The sequence below is a fragment of the Bombus pyrosoma genome, linkage group LG5, assembly GCF_014825855.1.
Source record: "Bombus pyrosoma isolate SC7728 linkage group LG5, ASM1482585v1, whole genome shotgun sequence".
NCBI lineage: Eukaryota > Metazoa > Arthropoda > Insecta > Hymenoptera > Apidae > Bombus > Bombus pyrosoma.
This window is the reverse complement of record NC_057774.1, coordinates 549,036-575,405: the sequence shown is the minus strand read 5'-3', so window position 1 is coordinate 575,405 and position 26,370 is coordinate 549,036. Positions and strand designations below refer to the sequence as shown.

Genomic DNA, 26,370 nt, shown 5'->3' with positions numbered 1-26,370 from the left:
TCATTTTTCATTCTCGCTACCATTCTTTCGCACGACCAGTCGCCGTGCGCGCGCGAACAGAAGCGAACAAAAGCGAGACGAACCTCGCCAACAATTTATCAGCACACCAATTTATTAGTCGCGATATTAAACTCGGATCGAGCAAACCTGTTTCCATCTCGCGTTACAACTTTTTGAGAAGGATAACTTTTCTCTCTTTTCTCTGCTTTTCTTCTTTTTCTTTCTTTCTTTTTTTCTTTTTTTTTTTCTTTTTTAATTCTTTTAGGAACGAACGTCGGTTCGCGGATAGGTTTTCATATATTAAATTAGAAGTCCAACGATAGAAAATCTTCCTTTGACGGTTTTAGTGCCTTTCTGACACGAAATTAAATTTGCTTTGAATTATTTATTTATCGTTATTTATATACGTACGTGATCTTTTCAAGAGGCGAAAAAATGCTAGACAGGACGTTTTAATTAAGGAAGATAGAACATCGCTCAGATGTCCCTCGGATACTCTCTTATTAACTGACAAATGACTTTCTCTTAACTCTTTAACAATTCGCACTATATAGAGAGAAATATCGATGGCACATCTATTCACGCGTGTTTCCTATTTTCGATAGAAAACCGCCGATGCTTTTTTCGTGAGAATCGATATTTCCGATATTTTTATTCCGCGAGCGTAGCTGACTTCTGGTACACGATACTAAGAAACTTAAAAGAAACAGCGAAGCGTTACATTAACATACTTTTTCCTTATAAATTGCGTCGTGTTTCTATATAAATTCGTATCCCTCCCTTTTACTTCCAAAGACATTTCCCAAATATGACGCTAGATTTCTCAAATTTCCGGCTAGTGATACCATGTTTAAGTGTTGTCGTTTTATTTTCGCGGTGGCAGCGTTTTTAATATATGTCAAATACTTTAAATAATTTTCGCGCACGTAAATGACGCGAGATGACAAATTTTCGACAACGATTCAGCGATATATTTCTTTGTTATTACTTAATATTTTGTGTGTGTGTGTGTGTGTGTGTGTGTGTGTGTGTGTGTGTGTGTGTGTGTGTATATAAAAAATCTGTAAAATTCTGTAAAAATCTGTAAAAAAAAAAAAATGTGTAAAAAAAGGGTGTAGCGAAAGGAATAGCGGATAACGAAGACGAATTCAACGGTACCCATTGTACGTGCGACTTTATCAAAGAATTTGTGAAATAACTTGGCAGCTCTTTAGAGGATAGCTTTTGAAAAAGGATAAGCGTGCATTGCTAACGAGGACAATGACTTTAAATATTTGAACATTTAGGCAAATTCGTTACTTTCGTCCTTCTATGTCGCGAGTTTTCCAATAAAGTCACGCGTGGAATAATATCGTCCAAGTAGCTTTATTGTATAAAAAAGGAATATCTCGGGGTATTTTAAAAAATGAAAAGTAAACGTAGCGATATTACCGCTTTATATAAAATATGAAAGACACACGGACAAAAATATGATAAGTCCGTTCTTGTTGATTTCCTGACATTTATGTCGCTCGGTGTTTAAAGAGTGAAAAAGGGGAAACTCGTCTAAACTGTTTGCCCGATGCAAACATACGTACGTGTACGCTTCTTTCTCGCCGGTCTTATAGCCATCGGTTTCTTCGGCGTAAAACCGGTATGAAAGAAAAGAGGGAAGAAGCTGCGATCGGTACGATTTAAATATGCATACGAAAGATTGCATAAAAGAAAATCAGATTCGCTTGGCCGGCACTCGAAAACTGATTAAACTCTAGCAAACCGTTAGATATGGAATATTACAGGTTATTTAACTTTTTAACAAAGCTGTTAATTCTAGAACAACGAGCCGCGCAACTTTCTTCTTTCCCACGAGTACAAGATTACTCGATAAAGACGGTTTGTGAAACGCCGCGAAATGGTATCAACGTTATTTTCGGTATTCGAAACTATTTAACTTAACGCAGGCTGGCCATATTAATTTGTCATTGACAGTGTTTCGAAAAGCGATGGAAAATAATTCAACGAATATATTTTAAGCCATAAAGATAAAAAGATCTAGTGCGAAGATATTTCAATAACGAAGATCGCAAATTCGCAATGGTTGTTATATCGGTGACTAATATACAATAGAATAGAAGTTTCGATTATAACGGTCGATTTCTTTTGTTTCGATAAGGACACGATCAAGCTAATATTACGCTAGAAGGGTAAGTGCGATAAAAATCTAATTGCTATTTATTATCTGTTTTCGTCGTTGTTGGAAATTCTTCCGTAGAAATTACTTGTACGGTAACGAGAGAGCAGTTAGAGAGGCCCTTTATTATTGTCGCAGACTTGTTCGCGGTGCAACGCAATTTTTCACGTCGCTAGTTATCACGTTATATCTCTTCCGCTGTCGCAAAATCGATACGGTTCCCCGTGCAATTTCAAAGCGAGAGAAATGCGACATCGTTAGCAGATTACAAGCGATGCCGAACGCGGTCGACCGATATGTTTGCCGGATGCGTGCCGGAGGAGAAGTCGGTTCACCCAAATATTCGTTAGCCTTTGACCCGTCGCGTTATCGATGCAACATCATTTGCAATTTCGTGCATTGATCACGCGAATGCTCGCGTTAATCGTTAGCCGATTCTAACAAGCGTTTTATTGTAGTAATTATACGAATTATATATAATTTTCAATTGTTATATTCTAATATAGGTGATCATTTTTAATAAATTTTTATGAGAACAACGAATCGTAAATTTTATGTAAAGATAACGACAAATCCAGATGTCGAACATCTATTAGGTAGCGAAAAAAGGTCGTGCGGTTTTTTCGTTAGCAACGATAAAATATCGAATTACAACAAACGTATAAACTCGAATTCAAGAAGAAAGGCTCAATTGATATTGATCGATTGATAAATTATTTTTGTTCTATTTTCTACTATTTTTGTCCTATTAAGCGTAGTGACATATGCAAATTAACTGTAAATAACGTAGATATGTACGCTATGTTTCGAGAATTGAGAGAATATTAAAGGGATATCCATCGTCCTGTTGCGTGTTTCATATGGCTTAAGATTTGGAAAATTAAAATGATACTTCACTTTGATTTGAAAAAATTTCTCGTTTATAACAGGTAGCGACAAATTCAAATTTATTACCTATCAAGTATACCCGCGTATGAGAATCAATCCAGAAATTGAATCCAGAATTAAAAGAAAATGAAACGATTTCGTACGTTCGAAAATTAGAAAGCTAAATTTCGAAGGGATATCCATTTTTGATTACAGATAGAAAATATCCCGTTTTCGAATTATAGAAATCTCTCGCCTGTAACAGGTTCAAGTCACGAGTATTTTTCCACGCTCTCGCTTATAAATGTAAACGATCGCCTTTAAGTTTATTCGTAATTCAAAAACGTTTCCAATCGAAGAAGGAAATTCACGTCCAAACTCTTTGGATTTTTAAACTAAATACACTAAAACTAACTAACTAAAAAACTAAAGTATTTCGACGTTTTTTCTCGAACATTCTATGCGCAATCCAGAATATCGCGCGAGAATTCTCTGTATTTAGCAACTTTGTGTTTTCTTAATCAACGCTAATAAAAATCAACGGTACAGACCAGAACAACAGACCTTCGAGAACAAAAAGGCTTTTAGGCAGTTTAACGGAGAAAAAGCAATGTGCCGACCGATGTAATTAATCTTCCATAACACACGTCGTTATGTAACACGACCAGGATTTCTTTTTCAACGACCTACATACGCTCCGTGCGATCCGATTTTTGCCGATATTTTTCTGATTAAAGGAACACCACGTGGGGAGGCGGTAGTTTCACGCAAACATTTTGCACGCGCCGCTAATTCCCTATATTCTCGATTAATCGTCTCATACGCGAATAACTGGAGCAACCTGGCGATCCTCTCCTCCCTCCTTCGTTTATTTTCGCTATTACCCATTTTGTATTTTTTTTTTATTTTTATCTACTTTTTCTCTCTTTCTTTCTTTTTCTTTATGGACTTGCATATCGTATCGTCTCACCGCTCCAGCAGCTCCTCCAACTCTTTCCGCTTTGATTTCCGTCTTTTATCGGTCTCTACGTTTAATTGGCTCTGCGATATTGAAACTGTAGAACGATAGAAAGGGGGTCTACGTCACGGACCGGGCAATTAATATTAAAACCGTACTGTTGCCGCGTAATAATGAATAGCCACCGGGATCCTGGATCGGTAGGCAAAATGGAAACCGATTAATCGATTTCATCGCCACTCGACGTCACTGGGTATCGCTATTGATTAGACCGCTCGAGAAACATTCAAGACGTTTGCTCTACCGCAACGAGCACGAGTTATGTAAATTGAACGAGCTAAGGTGAATGCTATAGTATCGATGCTTTACCGTTTGCAAATATGTCAGGCCAAGAGGTCGGATAACGAGCAATGAAAAATTATATCTTAGCACCGATCGCTTCGACCGGTTTATCGATCCGACGAAAACGTTTATCGCGAGCCCCCAACAACGTCTCTCCCATCGACGAAGGCAACGAGAATTTGTTCGCTCGTACATATAGAACGCGATGTATACGGAATATTTCGTTTGTTTTACGTTTTTCCAATTGTTTTTTTCCTGCGTTGCTCGAAAACTCTGTCCAACCGGTTAACTGAATTTTGTTTGCCGTGCTCAGAAACTCTTTCATTCACAAAAGTAGCAATTAACAAAAGCGTATATGTACCGGGCAGATCGGTTTTAATTTTTTGTGAATTTGTAAATACGCAGCATTACGTTTCTCTCCCCTTTCCTTTTTTGTAGCGTTTCGTAAGAGATATCGCAATGTCGAATAAATTATTACGCTAGAGATATGCATAATAGTCGACTCTGTATTATTTTCAATTAATACATCGATTAATAGATCGTTGTTTTTTCTTCTTTTTATTTTATTTTTTTCTTTTTCTTTTTTTGGGAGAGATATTGCAGCGAATAAATTATTATTTATTAGTACGTCTCCCAGTTGACGGTGTAATTGGCGCAAAAAGCAAAAATTGTCGAAAGCGGGTATCGATTAAATTTATTTTAACTTTTTCAACTGCAAACGTTCTTTCTCCTTCCTCTTTCTCTCTCTCTCTCTCTTTCTTTTTTTTTTTTTTTTTAATTGGAGCAATGCGTTAATAAGTACACCGGTGTGCATCGGTATGTACGATGAAAATATGGACGATTTGGGCGAGGAATTAACTCTCGTCTTTCCTAGTTAACGGATTAATTGACACGGAAGTAAATTTAATTTCGATGTCAAGTTAATTAACGCGTTATCTGTTTGATTGCCTATTGATGCTGATAATGAATGTTTTAACAAACGCCGAAGACACGGTCGATGCATATTTTCGTATTATAGAGCATTTCACGAGCTCCCGTATTTCAAGATAACAATTACATACGCAAAATTACCGAATCGCTTTTGTCGTTCCGGTATTATTAGATTTGGAAAATCATCATCGCAATTATTTTCATCTCACGCGCGCTTTATTTATGAAGTAAACGATCTAAATTAATCAAACATCGACGCTCTGAATTTCTCTCAAAATTGCAACCTTTGCTAAAAAGGCCAAAAGCGAAACAAAGACAAAGAAAAGAAAAAGAGAAGAAACAGGAAACCATTATCATAATGCGCGCTTTATGGCTCGAGTCACGTTCGATTTAATTGCTTTATATTGGATAAACTACTTTCACGCTGTTACACTCTTATTCGAGTATTTATTTCAAAAGCAAAGCCGTACCAAAATAAATATGAAATATAGATTTTAATACAAGTAAATAGAATGTTGACTTTAGCACGGGAAAGAAAAAATTTCATTTTATTATTCACCGTGGCTACAAAAGATATTTGCGCGCACCTTTATTTTACAACGGAGCGTCTTTTTATTACTACGTTCTACGTTTCATTTTCGTATCAAGTTTTCGTCACGTGGAACAACTACTGGATAACGCGAAATTTAATGTACGTACTTGAATGAGAACGAAGAACAAAGTAGAATGTGTAGCAAATAAACGATACAAAGAGGATTTTAACAGAAATAAATATACTTTACGTGCGTGTATAGTACTAAAATAGAAAGCAAGGAAAGAAGACAGAGCGTCAAGTTTGGCACGCCAAAGGAAAACTATCGTTTGACCATCTGTGTCTCTCGATTTAAAAGAAATAGGAATGCGCGTGAAAGTAGAAATCCCAAGAATAGACGACAGGAATGCGAAGGAAAATGCAATCTTAAGGCAGAGCGTATCGCTGCTTGGTATCGATAGCGGCGCAATCTAAAAAACGTACATTTTATAGAACGACGTTAAAGAAATGTTTGCGAGTCGTTTCAACGACATTACGGGGCTGGCTTAACGCACGGCATGCCACTATTCGCGGAAGCGGTGCAACCTTCCGCTTGTAGCATGCACGAAACAAGCAAAGCAGGTGTCGCTGTAACGCTAAGATCAGGTCGATAGCGGCATGACTAACGATATCGACCTTATAACTGTATCGTCGACATAAAACCGATAGAATCATAAATATATCATTTTACGCGATATAAATAAAAACATAACGTACGCCTTCTATTCGATAAAGGGAAATTTGGAGTTTTTTGAGTCGCGCCAAACGTTAACACGCGTCTTCGGATATGTATCTAAGCGGCAAGCTGTTTATTCTAAACCAAATGAAAACACGCAAGTCATCGTGAATCCGAGCTGCAGTCTACACACACATTGGAATGTCATTATCAAACTATTCCATTAACCACGACGACGACCGCGTGGCGTACAAAGCAAAACCGTACGACGAATAGGAATTTACCCAATTGATCTGTACGGCACGCATCTAGGTCACGCTATCGAGCGTATCGATAGGCGAAACAACGTCAATACCGAACTATTTAATTACAACGATAAAACCACGTTTGTAATTTAAGCCAGGGGTCAAAGGGTTCACCGATTATGATATTCTCTCTCTCTCTCTCTCTCTCTCTCCCTCTCTGTGCGGTGCTGTACCCGTGATTGGTTTTGATTGCAAATCAACCGCGTACACTCTTTCGACTTCCGTGTCAAGATCGCCGCGTAATTCGCCAGCCGTAATTCAGAACTTTGGAATGTCCAATAACTCTCTGTAAATTCCAACTATCCGAGGTTCGAATGCGCGCGAACAACGGACAGCTAGACGCAAAAGAGCCGAATGAAAGGTACCGCTGTCACGCTTGATTATGGATCGGCTACTTGTTGAACTATCCGCTCTCGTCGAAATCATCGCCCATATATATATATATATATATATATATATATACATATCTAATATACGGTGGCTCGCGCGAGTATTCGAACGCTTGCTGGAACATTTCGTGAACATATTTATTATTACTATGATTCGAAAGATGATTCGTTTAACATTAACCTTAGCAGGCCCGGTCGAACGACCGGTTTCAAAATTTAACTTAAAATTATACATTCGTCGTTGTTTCTTTCGTTAGTCCAACTTTTACGTAAATTCTTGTATCAACGGAAATTGAGAAATCGTTTAATCGAATTGTGAATTATGATTCGTTCTTCGCTTTTTCGTGCTGTATTCGAACGTATGTACAGGATCTGAGAGTCTCGTTGTCAGAAATTTTTCGAAATACTGCGAATATCTACCTGATAAAAAAAAGGGAGAGAAAAAAAATCATCTGCTCCGCGTATCACGTAGCAATGTTTGTACAACGTTGAACGGAACAGTGTTTGTTAAAAATTTGTCAAAGATAACGTTATATATCACAATGTTATAACGTTACAAGTAGCTTACCGAGTGTGAACCAGGTAAAATAAAACATCCAAGGCTACTAGAACCGCCAAGAGTTAACCCTTTCGATATGAATTCTTTCTTACGCTATATATCAACATCGGTGGATGGAACTTTTACCTTACAACGTTCCATTATGGTCGAACAGTGATGCATGGTCCATTCACCGGACTTCATAATCCACGTGATGAAACACGTCGATGCTCTATCTTTTTATCTCTTTATAAAGATAAAGAAAATGTAATAAGATTACGAATAAAATAAAGCCTACGACGTTAATCGATCGAACTTATAAAAGAGACATTCGATTTTTATTTGCGTTAAGAAGAAGAAGAAGAAGAAGAAAGAAAACGACTACAGAGTGCGTTGAACGTACATAGTTCGCGGCAATGGAATTTCCAATGCATATACACAAATGTATTCATAGACCAAGAGAATGGATTTCGTTCAGCGCATATAGGCGTTCATAAAATCGAAGGGGTTAATATAGATCACGCGCGTGTTTCTCGTTTCACGTCGTTATAGAGCCAAAAAGCGTATTTCGTTGTTATTGCTAATAACTAGGTACCGCGTAATTGTCTAGTTAGAGATAGAAAAACCAAATTTTTTTATATGCGTTAAAAAAAAGCCAACGCTAGATTTTCCTATTCTTATCACGTCGCTGTTGATCGCAGATCAGCTACTCGTTGACCTCGTAATAAAATAAAATCGTCGAGCGTCATTGGAGGATAAAATAACGTGGAACCCGCATTAATTTTCCATAAATCTGAAGTGCATACACCGCGTACGCATTGATCGCCGTGTTAAGCACGCTCTATGATCGATTTTTTCCCTCTCTTTCTCTATTTCTCTTTTTTTTCTTTCTTTTTTTTCGAATGAAAAAAGCATCGAAAAGGTTTTCATTACGTAGGTAACTTGATTATAGATCAGCCACCATACTGGACGTCCTTCGTGATCAAAATCACCGTGCAATTTCACAGTTTTTCACGATAAATTTAGAATTTAAAATACCCGCTAATTCTCTCGCAGATACGAAACATGCTACGTTACATTCACCGTAACACACGTTCCCCGATAGGACTATCCAGGCTGCCTTTTTCACCTTCTTTTTTTTTTCCTGTTTTTGGATATCCCTCTTTTTTCCGTATTTTACTCTGCGTTCAGAGTTCAATGAGCTTCCATCGATATTTCTCCGTGCGATCGCGAGAAGAGCAGTCGAAAATATTCACCTGCAAAAGCGTTTCAAAACTAACGGTAGCTTTCGTTCATGCATCAATCCGCTTCACCTGCGCAAAACCGGTCCGAAAAGTTGCACTTTCACATACCTGCTTTCGCGGCGAGGGAATCGCGTTTCAAGGGCCGACCGAAGGGCCACGTTTCGGCCGCATCTCTTTCTTCTTCCCAAAAATCAGTCGCGAGAGAACAGGCTCGCTCGTTCCCACGGCTTGTAAGACTAATTTCAATAATCGATCGATGGACAACAGACTCGTTCTGATTAATTCACGCGACCCGATCGAACGACGCATAACAAAAGCGACCTTTGCCTTATTCGCGTTTCTTCTCAAGAGCGAAAGAATACTCTAGCACGTTTCGTTTTTGTTCGACGCGTTCCAATTTTTTCAAGCAAAGTATTAGTAAGCAGGTGAAAATTATGGTACGCGTAAAACAAAAATAGACGAGCAATTTCGAAATTTGATCAATTGCCGATCGATTCAACGTTAAAATTATCCTTGCATTAGACGTATTCGATTACAAAGTCAGATGAAAAAAACCACATATTTCATTCCGTTTTTCACCTTCCTTAATATTCGAGGAATATTAAATTGCATCGGTTAACAGACTCGATATCGATTCGGTCAAGATAACGAAACGGTTAGACTAGCAGTTTCTACAAAACATCGTACATTTATCATCCATTTTCCAATCTATGTGGTTCTAGCTTCTCATCTTGTGTATTAGAATACGTTATTAATCAAAAAGCGAAATTCGATTGACGTCAGTCGCTTTTCTCATTCTCTCAATCGTTGCGAGATCAACGGAATTATAAATCGCGTTATGAGCTGGTGTGTTATAATACTCGTAATATAAAAGCATCTATGAAAAACTGAAAAGGAATGTTTTTCCAGAAGATTTTTATTGTTCGGTTTACGGTTTCAGCTCGGTAACCCGAAATTAATATCGATAGTAACTATCGACGAAGGATCGGATATTTTTCGATTTATTTAATAAAGTAGCAGCAAAGTACTTTAATTATCCAAGCTTTGTAACTTGTATCGTTTTACCGTGCCGGTGAAGTATCGCTTTTTAATACCAAAGATCGATTTTTCACGCTCTCCGCGTGCTCGGTAAACGACTCCTCTGCTTAACAAAAACAAATAAAAATTGAAAACTGCTGGTATGGTAATCGCGCGTCACGATCATAAAAATCGGGGCTTACGCGTGCCAAGCACGTTCTTTCGAAAGAGATATGTCAAAATTACAGATCGATACCAATAACGTATTCGCGTATTGTTCGAGTTTTTAATCAAACAACTATCTTATCTTTATCGTTTTTAAATTGCAGATATTTAAAAATTTATATTTTTATCTGAAATTACAACCGAAGGCGTTCTGAACGGTAACTTGAATATCGTAACGAGATACATTTGGATATTTCAATATTTTTTTCTATACCGTGTATATTCTGTACAGCTTTACGCTTTTAAATATCCTATAAACGTATAAATATCCGCTTTATTATGCTACGTAAACTCGATGTAAGAAGAGTTTAACGAACGTCCACCTGGCAGCGGATTGTATACTTTATAATAAAAAATTGAAAAGCAAATTCATCTCATGACTAAGGTAACTGCGATGCGAAACGTCGAGACATTTCTTTCAAAAGCTTGCACTCGGAAGCCCTAATTTTCGTAATTGTATAACGAGTGTTGCGAAACTCTCTTTAAAATTCAAAAATGTATATTTCGTAGGAATTTGTCAAACATGAACGCGTTTATCTTTACTCGAACGTAAGGTCGTAACAATGACCTACTTTTCCGTAATTTTCATTTGCTCGTTTCCTGTCTCACCGGTAAGAAGCAGTTCCTTAACGTTCGATCGATGCTACAGACCGTATAATTTTTCATACCCCTTCTGAAAACAAAAAGGCCATTTTTATCGAAATAAAACGTATACAACTTTGTATAGCAACGTATCTATTCCCTAATCTATAGAGCAAACGCGCCAACTTTACAGCGAAATTCTGTCAAATTTTATTTCGATACGTTTGCTCGCGAAAATATTGGAACAGTCGTGGAAACCTCTTGTGAATATATTACGAGCGAGTAATACGAAACATTTTGAAACTTTGTTAGCACTGTGACGAAACACGACTATCATCGTTATGTTGGTAGAGTTTGAAACACGCTTGAAAATATAGCATTTGACGCGAATAATATATTCGAAAGATCGTAAAAGTATTTAAACAGTTCATTATACGCGTATTATACAATACGTTCAACGTGGCTGTTCACGTTGTATCCTAGCTTCTTTTTAATATCGATGTTAAATAATATCGGTGAAACTCTGACGCGTTCGTAACAGACGAATCTCTCAGCTCCACGAATCGAAATGCAGAGAAAAATGACGATTAAGACTACATATTATTCTGGAAAATTTACTATTACTTGGAATTTGCTATTTCTTGTAAACGAATTCGCGAGATATATTAATCTTTCGTATTTTAATTGCACGATGGATCGATGTTGGAATACTTAACAGTCTCGACCAACGTAATCGCGAAATCACGTTTCATTACGATGCTAGCGAAATTTCAAAATGTTTTACGTAACACACGCGATATATGAAATGCAAAAATGACATTTCCAACTTTTACAGGATGTAGACGGAATTTCACGAGTGATCGTACGTGTGTAACGGAATCGTAACCGATCGTAATTCGCGAGAAGCGAGCTTGAGAAGCGTAATTGGTCGAATAGTTGTAAATAATGGTGATGGAGCGACGATCGCGCGGACAATTACCAAAACGGGAAAGTAATCAGCGGTGGCGCGCACCGTTTCCCCGCATTTACATACCAGCCCATTATAATTGAATATTAATTATCGTGGATGGATATATGTCGTGGCTGGAAATGCACGAGCATGAATATTAATTCGGTATTTGCCCGACGAAATCAGAACGAGCCGTTGTTATTATTAATAACGCGATATCGCGCAACAATCTACCTCTGGAAAATAATAAAATATATATTTATACATATGAACAACATATACAAACATACAGATGCAAGATATAGCGAGATATATACGGAGCGTAAAATAGTACGATAAGAATTATATGAAATGCGCTAATCACGTCGATGCGAGATGGTTTATCTGAATCCATGAAACAGGAACTTTTCTCTTTCTCTCTCTCTCTTTCTCTCTCTTTCTCTCTCTGTTACCCTCTTTCTCAGGGACCAACCGATATTTGAACAAAACACGCGCACACGTGTGCCACGATCGAAATAATTCTCTGTTTGCCGATACGATTTACTTCTACAAATAATTTTGCCGTTAAACGTAACGAACCAAGTTTTCTTGCGCGTATCCAGACGCAGCTAACGTGCATGCGCTGTCGCAGATATTGTACGTATGTATACTCTGGCTCAAAAGTCTCAGGACATTTACTTTTAATATTTAGATAATTTCGATAATTTCGATATTTCGCCTGAAGTATGTATTTCAAGCTGCACGCGTGTTCCAAAAAAATCGTTGGCATACCGGTATTAATTCAAAATTACACGCCATTTTTCGTTACCTTTGTTACGCGCTTTAGTTTCTGCAATCTTGCAATCAGCATAGCCACCGCTCTGAGACTTTTGTCCCGAGATGTACGTACAGCGGCTCGCGAAAGTATTCCGACACTTGCTACGGAAGATTTTTATGGGTATATTACGTGCATTGTACGAAACTGTTTGAAATTTCCTTGGTATTGCAACGAGACACGACTATCGTCATCGTAGCAGCATAAATGATTCGAAACCAATCCGAAAATATATAGAAAAATTGATAGATATTTATCGTAAACGTACGCTTACTAGAATATACGACAAATATACGCAAAAACTTGGGTATACGATATACGGTATACAGCACGACTGGTAGTCTTGAACGTACAATCGGTGCTAAAAAGGTGGTCTTAACGGATATCGCCATTTCTTGATGTAACAAATAATTACAAATACTTTGGTAATGTTTGCAAAGGGTATGCTTGCAACCGATATCTCGTAGATTCCATCGTATATACAGTTCGAGATTGGTTTCAGATTTTATCGATATAATACAGTCGTGTCGAGGCAACAGAGCCAACGAGATTTTAAAATATCTTGTACAACATATACCTAAAAAATTTCTAAGACCGTTCGAATACTTTTGTCAGGCACTGTACGTACAAAGGTACGTATACATACGCGTTATATATATATATATATAAAGAATATATATATATAGATATAGATATATATATATATATCCTTTTTTAGTCGGTTCCATTCGCCAATAAATGAGCTTATAGCGCAACGGGGGAAACAAAATCCATTCGTATTGTTCCATTAAATACTTTGCACGGACGTGCAAGCGCGTGTGCGTTGGTTCGCGTTGGGAATTAAATACGAAAATGTAGAAATTTAAAAATTCTGGGAGCTGCTCTACAGCTGTCCCCGGTTGCGCGTGGTTTTTAGCCTGTGCAACTCGAAACGATCTTCGTTTACTTTGGCCACGACAAAAAATATAGATATTACTACGATATAATAAATCGATAATAATTAACGAAAATCGTAGTGACGAGCGAAGATTAAAATTGCGAATACGCGTAGAAGAGAGTTATTGGCTAGTGGAATTTGTTGAAAAGAATAGATAGAGATTAATAATAACTTACATGCTCGATGGTAACATGAAAAACGTAATAAAAAAAGGGAGCAATCTCGTGAAAGACTCTGGTCAGGGTTATCTTAAAATAAACGCTCGCGCGTTTAATTTTCATAAATAAACGTGGTCGATTGCTCGTTAAAGGTTGCAACTATTACGCGATAAATAAAAGCCAGTCGTTAAACCACATCGACGAGTCTAGCTTTCTTCGACGTTTACGTTTCGTAAGTCTCATTCACGATTCACGATCCTGCGACTTCTACGACCGTGTTTCGGTCCGTTTCGGTTTCCAGCGAAATCATAACGAAGAATCTTTTAAAAGAAAAACGTTAAGACTGCCGGGGAACGATCTTTCGCACCTACGAAACGTTCTCGTCTTCGTCGAAAGCCCTTTGCTCGACTTTACAAACTCCACCAGCCAACCCAAGTTCGTACTCTCGTAATTCCGAGACAGTCTACGATTAATATAGCTGACTCCGGTTCGTGTAATTAATATCGCTGCAGGGTGTAGATCGTACATTCTGGAACATGGTTCCAACGTTCATCGCCGAGTATCGCGGCGATATATTCAAAAGAAAGGAATTTACCTTGTACGTACCGTACAGGCTATCGAGATCTCAACGACAAAAGCAAAGGGGAACGATCCGATGACCGATGCGAACAAGCTACAAATTGCGGAGGAAGTTGCTTGGAAAACGGAAAAAGCAAACGCAAGTTTCGTAATGAAAACGAACTTGGAACGAATATTTTCTTTCGGATCGGCTCGACTGGCAGCGCAAAAATATTTGCTCAACGAAAAAACTATATCGATCGAGAAACCATGATATCGAGGATTAATCCAACGAGAAACGTTTAATCGAAATCGTACGGCGATCGTTCTCTGTTTACCTTCGGTATAAATGTGACCTTAATCCTTGATCCATCTACGGTCTCCGAATTTTTATATTCGATAAAAGAACGTACTTGCGACGTACTTTTTAAGGGAACTTTTATCGCGAAATTAGAGCAAGAAACCCCGGGGTATTTTCCTTGGGAGCTCGTTAACGATAAAAAATGATCGGGCGGAAAAGAAGAGAGAAGAAAAGAACCACGGAATAAGGAGAAATATGGGAAAAATCTTTGCGCGAAAATATTCTCTTAAACCGTCTGAAAATCTCACGATCTACACCCAGAATCTGGAAATCCTCGCAATTCCATTGTCAGGTTGCATGGGCGCATAATTGAAAATCATTTCGAGTCGAATTTATTCTGGCCATAACCATCGTATCATTGCTAAAAACTAACTACGACACAGAGAGGAAATAGAATCGTTCCATCGAACAAGATAAAAGAAGAAGAAGAAGATGAAGAAGGAAATAAAAAAAGAAGAGAACGTAAGTACTTACTGCAGACCGTTGGATCCTCGTCAGAGCCATCGTGACAGTCATCCTCGCCATCGCAGTGCCAGGCTCCGGGTATGCACTTCTCGTTGGCGCACTTGAACTCCGAGTCGGTGCACTTGTGCGGACCTGCAAGCGCATGTTCGTAGTCGTGATGACAATCGTCACCGATGGCCGATACGATGTGTACGACGCACGCCAATCGGAGCAATAGCAACAACGGCAGTAGCGTGCACGTGCATCGCGGCGCGTTGTTGAAAAGACGCATCGATGTTCCAGCGAACCGCATGCTCTCGCGAGAATGTGTGCTTTACGAGTCCCTTTTTCAGTCGTACGAAGCGTACGCGAACATTCGCGTATATCCCGTGTATCACCGTGAAGAGGGGAGAGGCAGAGCGGCACGGTTCTCGACACCTTCGCAGGCGCTACTTTAATCGTTGATCCAATATAAAAGCTTTCAACGTGCAACGCTTTACGAGGCCCTTTCTCCCCGTGCGTATGTACTGCAAGAGGTTCCGCTGCTGTACTCCGCTGCCAGCTTCTCTCTCTCTCTCTCTCCTTCTTTCCCCTTTCCTCTCTTCGTTAATATCGCAACGGCAGAAAATCGTCCGTCGATCGTTTTATCGCGGCTCACGGAGTTTCAAGCGTTACGTGAAACGGCCGATAAAACGCCGTATACGCGATTACCGCGGCGGCGAAACTATGCCAGGTCGAGCCAGCGAGGCAAAAGTAGCAGATAGCACCGAAACACCGGGACCATCTATTCAGAGCATCTTTCGAGCTTCATCGGCTTCCGTATCCCTCCGAACCGACGAAAATCCTTTTCGCCCACCCGAAAAACCCGCACCCGCCGCTCCGCAGAGATCTCTCCGAAATCACAATACTCTTATCCCCCTTCTCTCGCCTCTTTTCTACCCAGTCTGGCCACCGATTTACCGCCACCAAACCACCTTCCGGATCTCCGACCAAACAATCGTCCGTGAAACGATTTTCCAATAAATCGACTCTCTTCGGCCAGGCTCCTCCCGTCGCACAGAGGCCAAAGATTTCTCTTTTCAACTGCAAGTATCTTCCATATATATCTATACCTCCTTGCTCTCCTCTCGTTTTCTTATCTTTCTTTTTTCTCTGTACTCGGTCGAGATCACTGGACGACGGTCTGGGGAACACGGAAACGAGGAACGACGAAGGAAATAGGGGTGAAAAAAGGTTGAAAACTGGGCAACGTCGGCAGGAAACTCGCGAAAAGCTCTCCAGTCGCTCTGTGCACCACTTGAAGTGGACTGGTTACGACGCGGTTACGACGCGGTTACGACGCGGTTACGACGCGGTTACGACGCGGTTATGACGCGATCGCCCTGGTCGCTTAACGCGACAAGCAGACAAAGAGGGAAAAGAAAAAATAATCGGAACGGTTCTCCCGATGATTCGAAGCGATTTCAAACAACAAGACCACCGCGAGAAAGACGACGATGCACTCGCGCTGACGGCTGCGGATGCTGTAAGCCAGCGACCGAGTAAGGGGCCCCTATATATGGGCCTGAGGACAGCCACGCCGATATAGATGTAGAACGCACGCACACGAATCTGCCGCGTAGGGAGAACGAGCAACGAACGAGACGCAATTATTGTTGCTTTTCGCCTGGTCTAACGGAAATTTGTTACGCGCGGTTTCGCTGAATCAGGAAGCGTCGAGGCGGCGCGTAAGATCAAGGACTCCAACGAGACCAATTATTGCCAACCGTAACGAATAATAACACAACGAAACTGTTACAATGGCCCGCGCAATCCTGCCAGGTTACAGCGTCAGAATGGCGTTCGCGTCTCGCGGTGAGAGGGCTAATGCGTCTCGGCCTGGCGCGAACCACGCACAGTCTCCGTTTCATAATAAAATTGTACGTAGTATAATCGTACGATCGATTGTCTAGACACGTCGTTAGATATCGCGTTAGAAAGTTTTCAGTTTCTATGAAATCGAAGGTTCCAGAGAGACAATACTTCGCCTGTATATCTGTCTGTACATTATACGCAGTGATTCGCCAGACTATTTCGACATTTATCCTAGACAACTTCTATGTATTGTATATTCTATATATTTATGTAAAAGAGCATCGACTCTTCCCTGTCAAACATATCGATCGTTATATAGGCTACTTGTTAACGTTTCGTGAATTTCTTATCTATCGTTAAAAGCCTCTGTCTAACTCAAAGTACAGTCAAAGTACATCCTTCGTTTACGTTAAAGTTAAAAAAATATATATCCGCGTAAAGGTATACGTTTGCGTTCCAAAATATTTTCCGTAAACGCGTAATACAGATGAATGCGAGTACAGATAGATCAGAAAAACAGAAAAAAAATACAGAGAGAAAAAGTGGAGGAGCAGATCGTTATAGAGCGGAACGTATTTTGAATATAATTTGTATACGGATTTTCATTTATCGCGGTTTACGCCGCGGGAGAGGAGAGCGAGGATTTTGGCGATTTTTGTAAATCTTTGGTCTCGCGATCGCTTCGCTCCATCTGTCGTTTATTACTCAAATATTGCAACAAATAACGAATATTAATCTTTGATCGAGAAACCATATTTAGAAATCATGTTGGTCAACGTCGTAGACTGAAAAATACGCTGATATTGGAAATATTCTTCTTTAATCTATTATCTATTAATAGAACTCGATGGTTTTGCGAATAAGCAAAACTTACAGAAAAATATCAATTACTCGTAGAAAATAGAGGAAAATACACTTACTTAGCGTACGTAACGTATAAAGAAATCGTACAACGACCATTACAACAGTTAAAAAAAAGCACGTTTTATCCTTATTTGATGTTTAAATTCGTCGTAGATTGGAAGGTTAGATTTACAGAGTACCTAAATACGAGTATGCTAACTTCGTATATCCTATCCTAAACCTATTTAATACCACTTGTTAATACTCCATTCACAGTTGAACTTTATTTCCACTGAAACTCGCGTTGGTTGTATTTGAATCAAATTTTGCTGATGTTCCGCGAGCAGGAATTAGATTCTGAAACCGTAACCTTACAGTATTTGGTTAGGAAAAAACGCAATTGCTAAATTCCTGTCGCGTTGATTCTTTTTAAAGCGCCTTGAACAACCGACGAGTTTACGGGAAAAAATGATATAAATGATATAAATGACATAAATGATGAAAAGAATCGACTTGAATCTAATTTTAAGCTAGGAAATAGAAAAATATCACAGTGGCCGTAAAAAGGATTCGTGCGTTGATATCCTTATTTTCCACTGAGACACGTGTTTTCATCGAGTTGCACGACTCCTCGCGGCATACAATTTTTCTAGTTATGCGAGAGTAGTACTAAATGATACGAAATTTAATATACCGTTATAAATATAATACGTACAATGGCGGAAATACCTTTTCTATATATCGAAACTTTTATACATACGACTGACGCGTTTGATTTGAAAAAAAAGTTTTAGATATTCTTTACAATAGAAATATGTTATATCGCTTAATTGTACAAAAGTACAATATGTTCTCGAGTCAAACACGATCCACTGCGGTGGACGTTTCGCTTCAATTTCCCGTGATAGCAAACGTTTTAAACTTTGGCAGAAAAATCTGTGTAGTAGAAACAATAAAAACGCGTTATAATAGATATTCAGAAAATCTTGAAAATTGAAAATGGAATCCTCTAGATAAATGCGTATTCTATAGTTCGTTTCCTCTATTCGTCTCGTTTCGTTCTTTCTTCCTTCTTTTTTTCCAAACAAAAAAAAAAAAAAAACGCTCTCGTACCACACTCCTATCGAACGCTCCAGATAACAGAGAAACATCGGCAAAGAAATATTTTCGTTCGTCGAACGAAAGTTTGATTTTCCATTTAGGCTATCGTCTGCCGACGAGAAGGAATTAATCGACCAATTATCTCGGCGATTCGAGTACGTTCGAGTATCGTTCACGATTTCACCTTTTTTCCCGGTTGGCCAATGCTCTAGTTCAGTTTATAGTTGCGCGACATCCGAGAACGTATGGAAGTTGAATTACCTATTTAGGCTGAACCCAGATACGCCGACTTGTCGGCTAAGCTCGCGCGAGTCGCATTTGGCCTCGAAGAGAAGTGCTCGAGAGACGTGGCTAAACCAACGACCGGATGAAAAAAAATTCCGATATTAAAATCTGATATTAAGCTCAGGAGGAGCACCGAGAGAAACGCTTAAACGAGACATAGAGAGAGAGAGAGAGAGAGAGAGAAAGTTTGAAACAAACTCGAAGGGAACAAAGCGAAATGAAGTCACACGCGAATTTCAAGGGGCTCGTTCCGCGATTTTTCCGTTCGTTTCATTGAATTTTAAAGAGTACTGCTGTGCCACGGTTAAAATACGATCAGCACGATGACAACACGGGACTACGATACTTTATCGTTTGCGCATTTCTGGCACCGAACATCGATAGCGAACAATCCGATTTTTTGTTTCTCGGCCATCGATCAACGTACTAGGCTATTTAAAAATACGCGGACATAACTCTAGAGACGAATCGGGCAAACGAGAAGAAAGAAGATTCGTTCGAACGTATGAGCTTGTCACGAGTCGAATTAATCGACTACGCTTCTTCCAAATTTTAAATAATAATTTGCCACTAATATCGACAAAGTTACAAGTTCGATCAATCAATCGTATTGATCGTCCAGCTCGATTTCACCAGTTGGAATTTTATTTGCAAAATAAATACGTGCTTAAAGTTTTTGGTACGTGATACGTCGATAGATGACGTTGAATTGATCAAACATATTCGCTCGTCGATCAACTCGAATAAATGGAAAAGTCTATAACGTAAGACGTTCGTTCTTTCACGAAGAAAATTTGTCTGGTCGTAGAAGCATAGATTCGAATTGATCGGGATTTTTCAGTTCGATTTGGAGACTAGGAAGCAACCTACAGATTACGACAAATGACACGACAACGGTACATGTACAAGTTAAACGACTAATTTGAAGAATATAGATACAGAGATACGTAGAAAGCGAAGAAACGATACGAATACGATACGCAAGTTCGTCATTTGTAAATCACGTGATAGTACAATATAATATAGTTAGAAGGTTGTATTAGAGACAAAAATACTCGGTTGAAACAGTTTCTGCGAAGGCAGTCGAGCCACTGATGCAACGCAAAAGCAGCTTTAAATCGAAAATAAGGTCATATCAGATATACGTTTATATGAATTTTTCCTCTTATTTAAGTAGACGTAATAATTTACCCCTGAAGCTATGCCACAATACATATTTAGTCGCCACTTCTATCTGCCAATGGAACGGAAAAATCGCCGTTGCACAATCGGCAATCGGCCAGAGAGCAGATCGAACCGGAATCCAGGAAGTCGGACTGGCGCAAAAGTAACTACGTAATTGGCCACGCGTTAAATCGCATCGCATTAGGGTCCACGTGATCCGTCCACGTTTTATCGACGATACGGAGAAGCTGTTGAAACTTCCCACGACGAGGGAAAGAGAAATCGCCGAAGGAAAATTCACTTAACCCTACTGCGACCTTCGAATCTTTTTATGTTTAGTCGCGCTTTCATTTCCAAGAACGTTTAATCTGTTGAGACAAGCTTCAAGTAAATAGCATCGGAAGTAAATATCGGAAACGTTCGTTCGTATTTTTTTCAAACTTGGGCAATCTGTTAACGATGGAAGAAGAGAAACGGGTCAGAATCAGACAGAAAGTCAACGAGAACGTGTACGAGGATTCATGTGTTCGCACAGGTGGTTCTATAGGTTAAGAAGATACACAACTTTAGATACAACAAGCGTCTAAAATTCGCTACCTGTTCACCATTAAATTCGCCTTACGCGGCGACTCATGAAAAAAATTAGCATTTTATTTCGGAACGTATTATGTTCGTTTTTCATCACACAGCTATACAATAGAATCGCGATTTTTATCGAAACATGATTATCGATACATGATTCACGGCTTACCCCGTTTAACATAAAGAAATATACGATACAACGAATGTTAAACGCAAAAGCGCTGACCACGCAAAATCTAGGAAGACGCAGAATAGTACGTCGATCGTTTGTCGATCCGGCAGAAAAATGTGTTTCCGCGTGCCTTTGATAAGATAATGCGAGACGAATGAACGGGAAAACACTGAAAATCGAAGATGAAGTTTCATATTTATTCTGCGATGCTTTGTTAATCTTTGCGAGAAGTAAATACTATACAAGCGAAGGTATCGTGTTGCTCCTTTTTTCTTCTACGTCTATTGAAAATTACACGATCGATAGACGTCATTTTTACGAAAATTCAATTAAAATGCTATTATCGAGTGGAATATACCGGGCAATACGAGTAATTCTCCAGTCACGATTGAAATCTGCAGTAGCTATGATCCTGCGGGAAAAATAATATTTTCAATCTCGGTTGCAGCAAACATTAAATCCCTTCGTTCGTTTTAAAAGCCGACGTTTATTTTAGCGTTTTTAATGAAAATAGCGCTATTTAAACGCTTATTTTATTTGATATTGTAAGATTCTTTGTCGAAATATACGCGCGCGCGCGCAGCAAGTAAGTATAAAAATGTCTATTATTCTAATAAATTACTATAGCCAAGTACATTTGAAAAATATATTTGGATTAAAAAATCGATCCTTTTTTATACTCAGCTGGGTGTGCATATATCACCTTAAACGGTTCAACACGCGAATAGCGGGTTTCTGTTCGTAAGAGACGTCCGCGTTCTGTCGTCGACCGCCCCATCGACTTCCTGTTTCCTCGTACGCCACTTTTTCACTTCAAGAGGCGCGTCGAGCATTTCTTGCATGCTCGTCCCTACCAACGCGATTTCACTTTCGAGTCATCGCGCGATCGAACGAATCTACTGTAAGTTGCCTATTCCCGCTTCAATGTCTTTTCCCTGCTGTCTTCTCCTTTATCTCGCGTCGAAAATATATTTCGTTCTTCGAGCTTTTGTTGTCGCAATGATGGAGACATAATGATAGAAAATGTAAGAGATTCATAATGCGATTGTCTGTTCCGTTTCTCGTCTATTCACGTGGGACAACACAAAAATCATTTTGTGGAATTAAACCTTTTAACATTGTTATTTAGACATTGACGTCTGCATCTTCGAGATAAAGCATCGACATTGGCATTTTGACGAAAATTTGACACTGACATTTCGCTCGGAAAAATGAAATATAGAATTTTAAAGAAAGAATTGTACACCAGAATTGTACGCGGAATATGTTTGCAAAATTTCACGCTAAAAATAGCGCCACGACGTTACGATGGTACAAATTCACGCAGCCTGTTGTGCATAAATTTGTATACCCGTTTCGACGCATATTTTTCGAAATAGCGTTTATCTTTTTTCCCTTTTTTAAACAAATTGGCGATAAAAACACCATAGAACTATTAAACCGACGTAAAAAAACCTGATAGTTATTTTACATTCAATTATCTTTATACTTTTTAATATTTTTGCGGTAACTGTCGTAAAACTTTTTTGATATCTCTGCGTTTTTTTTCTTCTTTTTTCCTTTCTTTCTTTCTTCCTTTTTCGGTATATAAAAAAGATCGTATTTTCCGGGGAAAAATCACAACTGGAATCTCGCATAACCGTTATTTCGTGAGGAAAAAAAAATAATATTTTTGTAGTCGCCTGCAACAAACACCGGATCTGTTGGTATATCTGAAAAATCAAATCACTTTTTCCGTTCAGTTACAAACGATACAGAATTTACACCTTACGCTGCAAGCTTCTACGGTTCCGGCGTTATTTTCCCATATTTTTTGATCAAATTTATACGATCGTTACAACATCTATATACGCTCGTTCGAACGATAAAAAGTTTAATTTAAAATTCCATTAGTTTCGTCGGGAAAAAATCTCAACGATAGATATACCTTTTAACATCCTACAGATAGGTGTATATGTCGTCCCTTAATCCCTTATAATCGCATGAGTCGATTTGGCCCGATTCGATTCGCGTACGAGGTATCTTTCCAATCGATATCAGTCCATTATTCGACGATGCGAATTTTCAAATCGAAATGTTTCCGATTAAAATCTGTTTCATTCCCCTTGTCAATTGTAATTCAGTTTCGTGAAATTACGTAAAAAATAAATTTCGTAAAATTTTTCCCCTTTACTCGTTTTACTCTTTAAACTACGATATCTTTGGCCATCGCTGTACACGAAAGTATCCTACGATAGATCTTGCGAGAATCTTACTCGAATGCCTTGAAAAATGTAACAATTTTTCACAATAAAATGTCGTATCTGTCTATTTCTCGGCTGATATCGCGATATTCACACGTTCGAATATCTTTGCGTTGTTCGCCACGAAACTCGACCACGATGTGCCGCAATAACTCGAAGATCGTGCATCCTTTCCAGTCGAGTAATCGTACGACCAAACCTGGCTGATGCCACTGAGATTTTGGCCGTGCTACCGTTACTCGAAATAATCCGGCTACCGGCTACCTCGTTTCGCTACAATTCGACAAATTCTTGAAATTTCACCAAATTGTCTGAAAACGGAAAATATCGTAACGATATAAATAAATAAGTGAAACGGCATAAATAAAAGGAAAAAGGTAGCTCGTTCCTTATTGTACTCTCTTAAAGAGACACAAACGTCTCTACTTGAATAAGAAATCGCGCGGGCATTGAGGATTTTGCGATCGTAGGATTTTACCGAACTGTGCAATTCTGTTCGCGTAAATCTATTAAGGGTCGATGATCTATACACAGAACAAATAACAGAAAGAAAAGATTTTTTATCTACGATATCGTTTCGGTTAATTTATATCAAATATCGAATTCTATTCTTTAACACTGAGATTATGAAAAGAAATTTCAATCTTCCTCGTGTTTCTGATTTGTGCGTGGACTTCTCTGAAGCACCTATCGTTTCAATACGCTTGTCGTACCTTGATAAAACAATACCTATATAATAAGTTGCTTTATTTACGTTTTCCCATAACGTTGCGTTTACGCCATCGTTAGCCGTTATTTCACTGCTTGCTCCGTGATGGCAACATCGCCGTACTTCGCTTCGCTTTCAGGAGACGAACCGCAAAATTTTACGATGGAAAATTTTTCAGAGAGAACTGCTTGATCAGAAGTTAAAACGATTAACGACTTTCCATGATGAAATTGCTACAAGCGCTTATCTAAAAATACTGCTGCATTATCGTTATTTTTTACGCATTCTACTGAATAGCTTCTTTTGCGACTTACACAACGTGATTGCATAAATCAGCTGTGATTTCGTCGAAACGACGTGTCACACAAACATTGGAACAACGCGAAACGTTTGACCTTCTTCGAGATACTTTTGTCGTTTCTTTCATTAAATATCCGAAACCTCTGGGCGCAGCTTTATTCCGTATAAGATGTACAAGAGAGCTAGGTAGAAAAATAAGACAGAAAACGGATAAAAGTAAACTTACTTTGGATCGCCGAATACCAATATTTTATAGGCATCGAATATAACGATGTGCAAAGTATAACGGAACACGTGGGATCCGCTTCGATCGGCAGCTGACGATACATTTAAACATACTACATACTAAATGTCGAACATACCAAAGTTCGGGATAGAACGGGCTTTTCGATAAATTCGAAAAGCACCGGGAACCATTCGCAACATAAGCGGATCCATGACAAGACGTGCACGGGCTTGCCTCCAAATGCAAAATTGTCGTTTCCAGCATCTTCCGTAAAGATTAAGAATTAAATAACGCGAAATCCGAAGAAAAATGATCTCGTGAACGAATACAGGTGGAACATGCGTTTATACAAAGCTCCTTCGTTGTTTTCGGATGTAGAATCGACTGCCGATGTGTGTCTCTCTTACACACAGCGATACCTTTGCTTTTAACTGCGGGCCTCGGATCTATTACATTTAAATGCATATATTTCGATGTATGCTACAAAGAAGAGACGCTATAACGAAGGTGATTCGAGAAGCAATTCTGTTCGTTCTAGCGTGCCTTACCGTACGTGAAAAAGATACAACGAAGAAATTCTGGTTAATTGCACGACAACGTAAGGCGATACGTACAATGGTGGAAATGAGCGATGATTCCGTGGAAGGAGGAAAGGTGTATCGTTCGTAATCGCGTATTCTTCGGTGAACGAACAATCGGCTGCCTGATTCCAGTCAATGAAAAGCGAGGATAACGAGTTCCGTTAGTAACGGGGTCAGCCACGTCAGTATCATTTTTTTAACCCGTTCAGCCTGCCGACTATTTATTTCCTGCCGATCGAATAAGCTCGGTCCGAGCACGCTCTCAATTTCACGCAACTAATTGCTCGACTAAAGTCGCGATTACGCGAAAATAACGTCCCGAATAACCAAGGGACTGTTATCAAGCTAAAACAAGGGGATACGTTTTACGAAAACTCGCACGCCCAACGATAGAACTCTGATTCTGATAGCGGCAGAATTATCTATTCATCGGGTGCAACGTTCGATTTTCAAACATCCAGCTTTACTCTGATCTAATTCCCCGACGTTCCGACGGCGTTTAACCCTTAACTGCCAGAGCTCGTATCCAACGATCGAACCGGCTTCTTCCCTCCAACGAAAATCAACAATTCGTATCGGTGTCGATCGATTCCTCTGATAAAGAGTAATTTATGTATCCCCGTAACCTCGTACATGTAACTGCAATTTATGGAACGACCGCTCGTATTACTCGCAAAGCAAGTACGTGTAAGAGGAAACGCGTAGAACCAAATCTTTATTTAAATAGATCTCCGGCAAGATTGACTATTTTTGTAAACTTGTCAATCGGAAGCCGTTCAAAGGCGGAAGGCAACAGTTAAATAAACGATAATAAATATACGCTATCACCGACACTGCGACAATCATATCGCATTAGAACACTCGTCGATATTTAACGCAGATAAATACGATAAACGGCCGTTTTGCTTGATTTTTCGACTTTTATCTTTTAGTTCGATAACTAGATAGAAATATGTTATTGAAAAAGTATGAAAAAGTCGAAGAAAGGAAACAGCTCGGTAGATTCGAAGATGTAAGCTTTCGCGTCTTGATTCGACGCAAGAAGGCAGTAAAACGTAATACTCTACTAAAAAAAAGCTGGTAACACGCTTAAGCTATAAAGTTTATGTCAATTTTCCACAAGTTATCGGTTGGTTCTTTAACGGATACTATCTTTGGCCATAGTTGAGTAAGCTATATATTGTACATATACATACAATATATATAGATTCACAGAAAAGTTACGTGATTTAACTGGCAACAAAAATTGAAACTTTTCAATTCTAATTTTTTTTT

The 26,370-nt window shown here is 39.0% G+C and overlaps 1 protein-coding gene and 1 long non-coding RNA gene across 7 annotated transcripts in view; both read right to left on the bottom strand.

The window, feature by feature from the left end:
* The window catches only part of LOC122567432 (low-density lipoprotein receptor-like), a 65,418-nt gene that overhangs the window by 20,175 nt on the left and 18,873 nt on the right, over positions 1–26,370 (bottom strand). For all 6 annotated transcript variants that reach the window (XM_043725923.1, XM_043725924.1, XM_043725925.1 and 3 more), the window contains exon 3: positions 15,066–15,188. In XM_043725923.1, the coding sequence (XP_043581858.1) occupies positions 15,066–15,188 (123 nt within the window). The remainder of the gene's footprint in view (positions 1–15,065; positions 15,189–26,370) is intronic.
* On the bottom strand, positions 4–10,875 carry LOC122567454. The gene is made up of 2 exons (XR_006316770.1): positions 9,099–10,875; positions 4–9,002 (listed from the first exon to the last, which is right to left on the bottom strand). It is a non-coding gene; the product is annotated as an uncharacterized LOC122567454 (long non-coding RNA).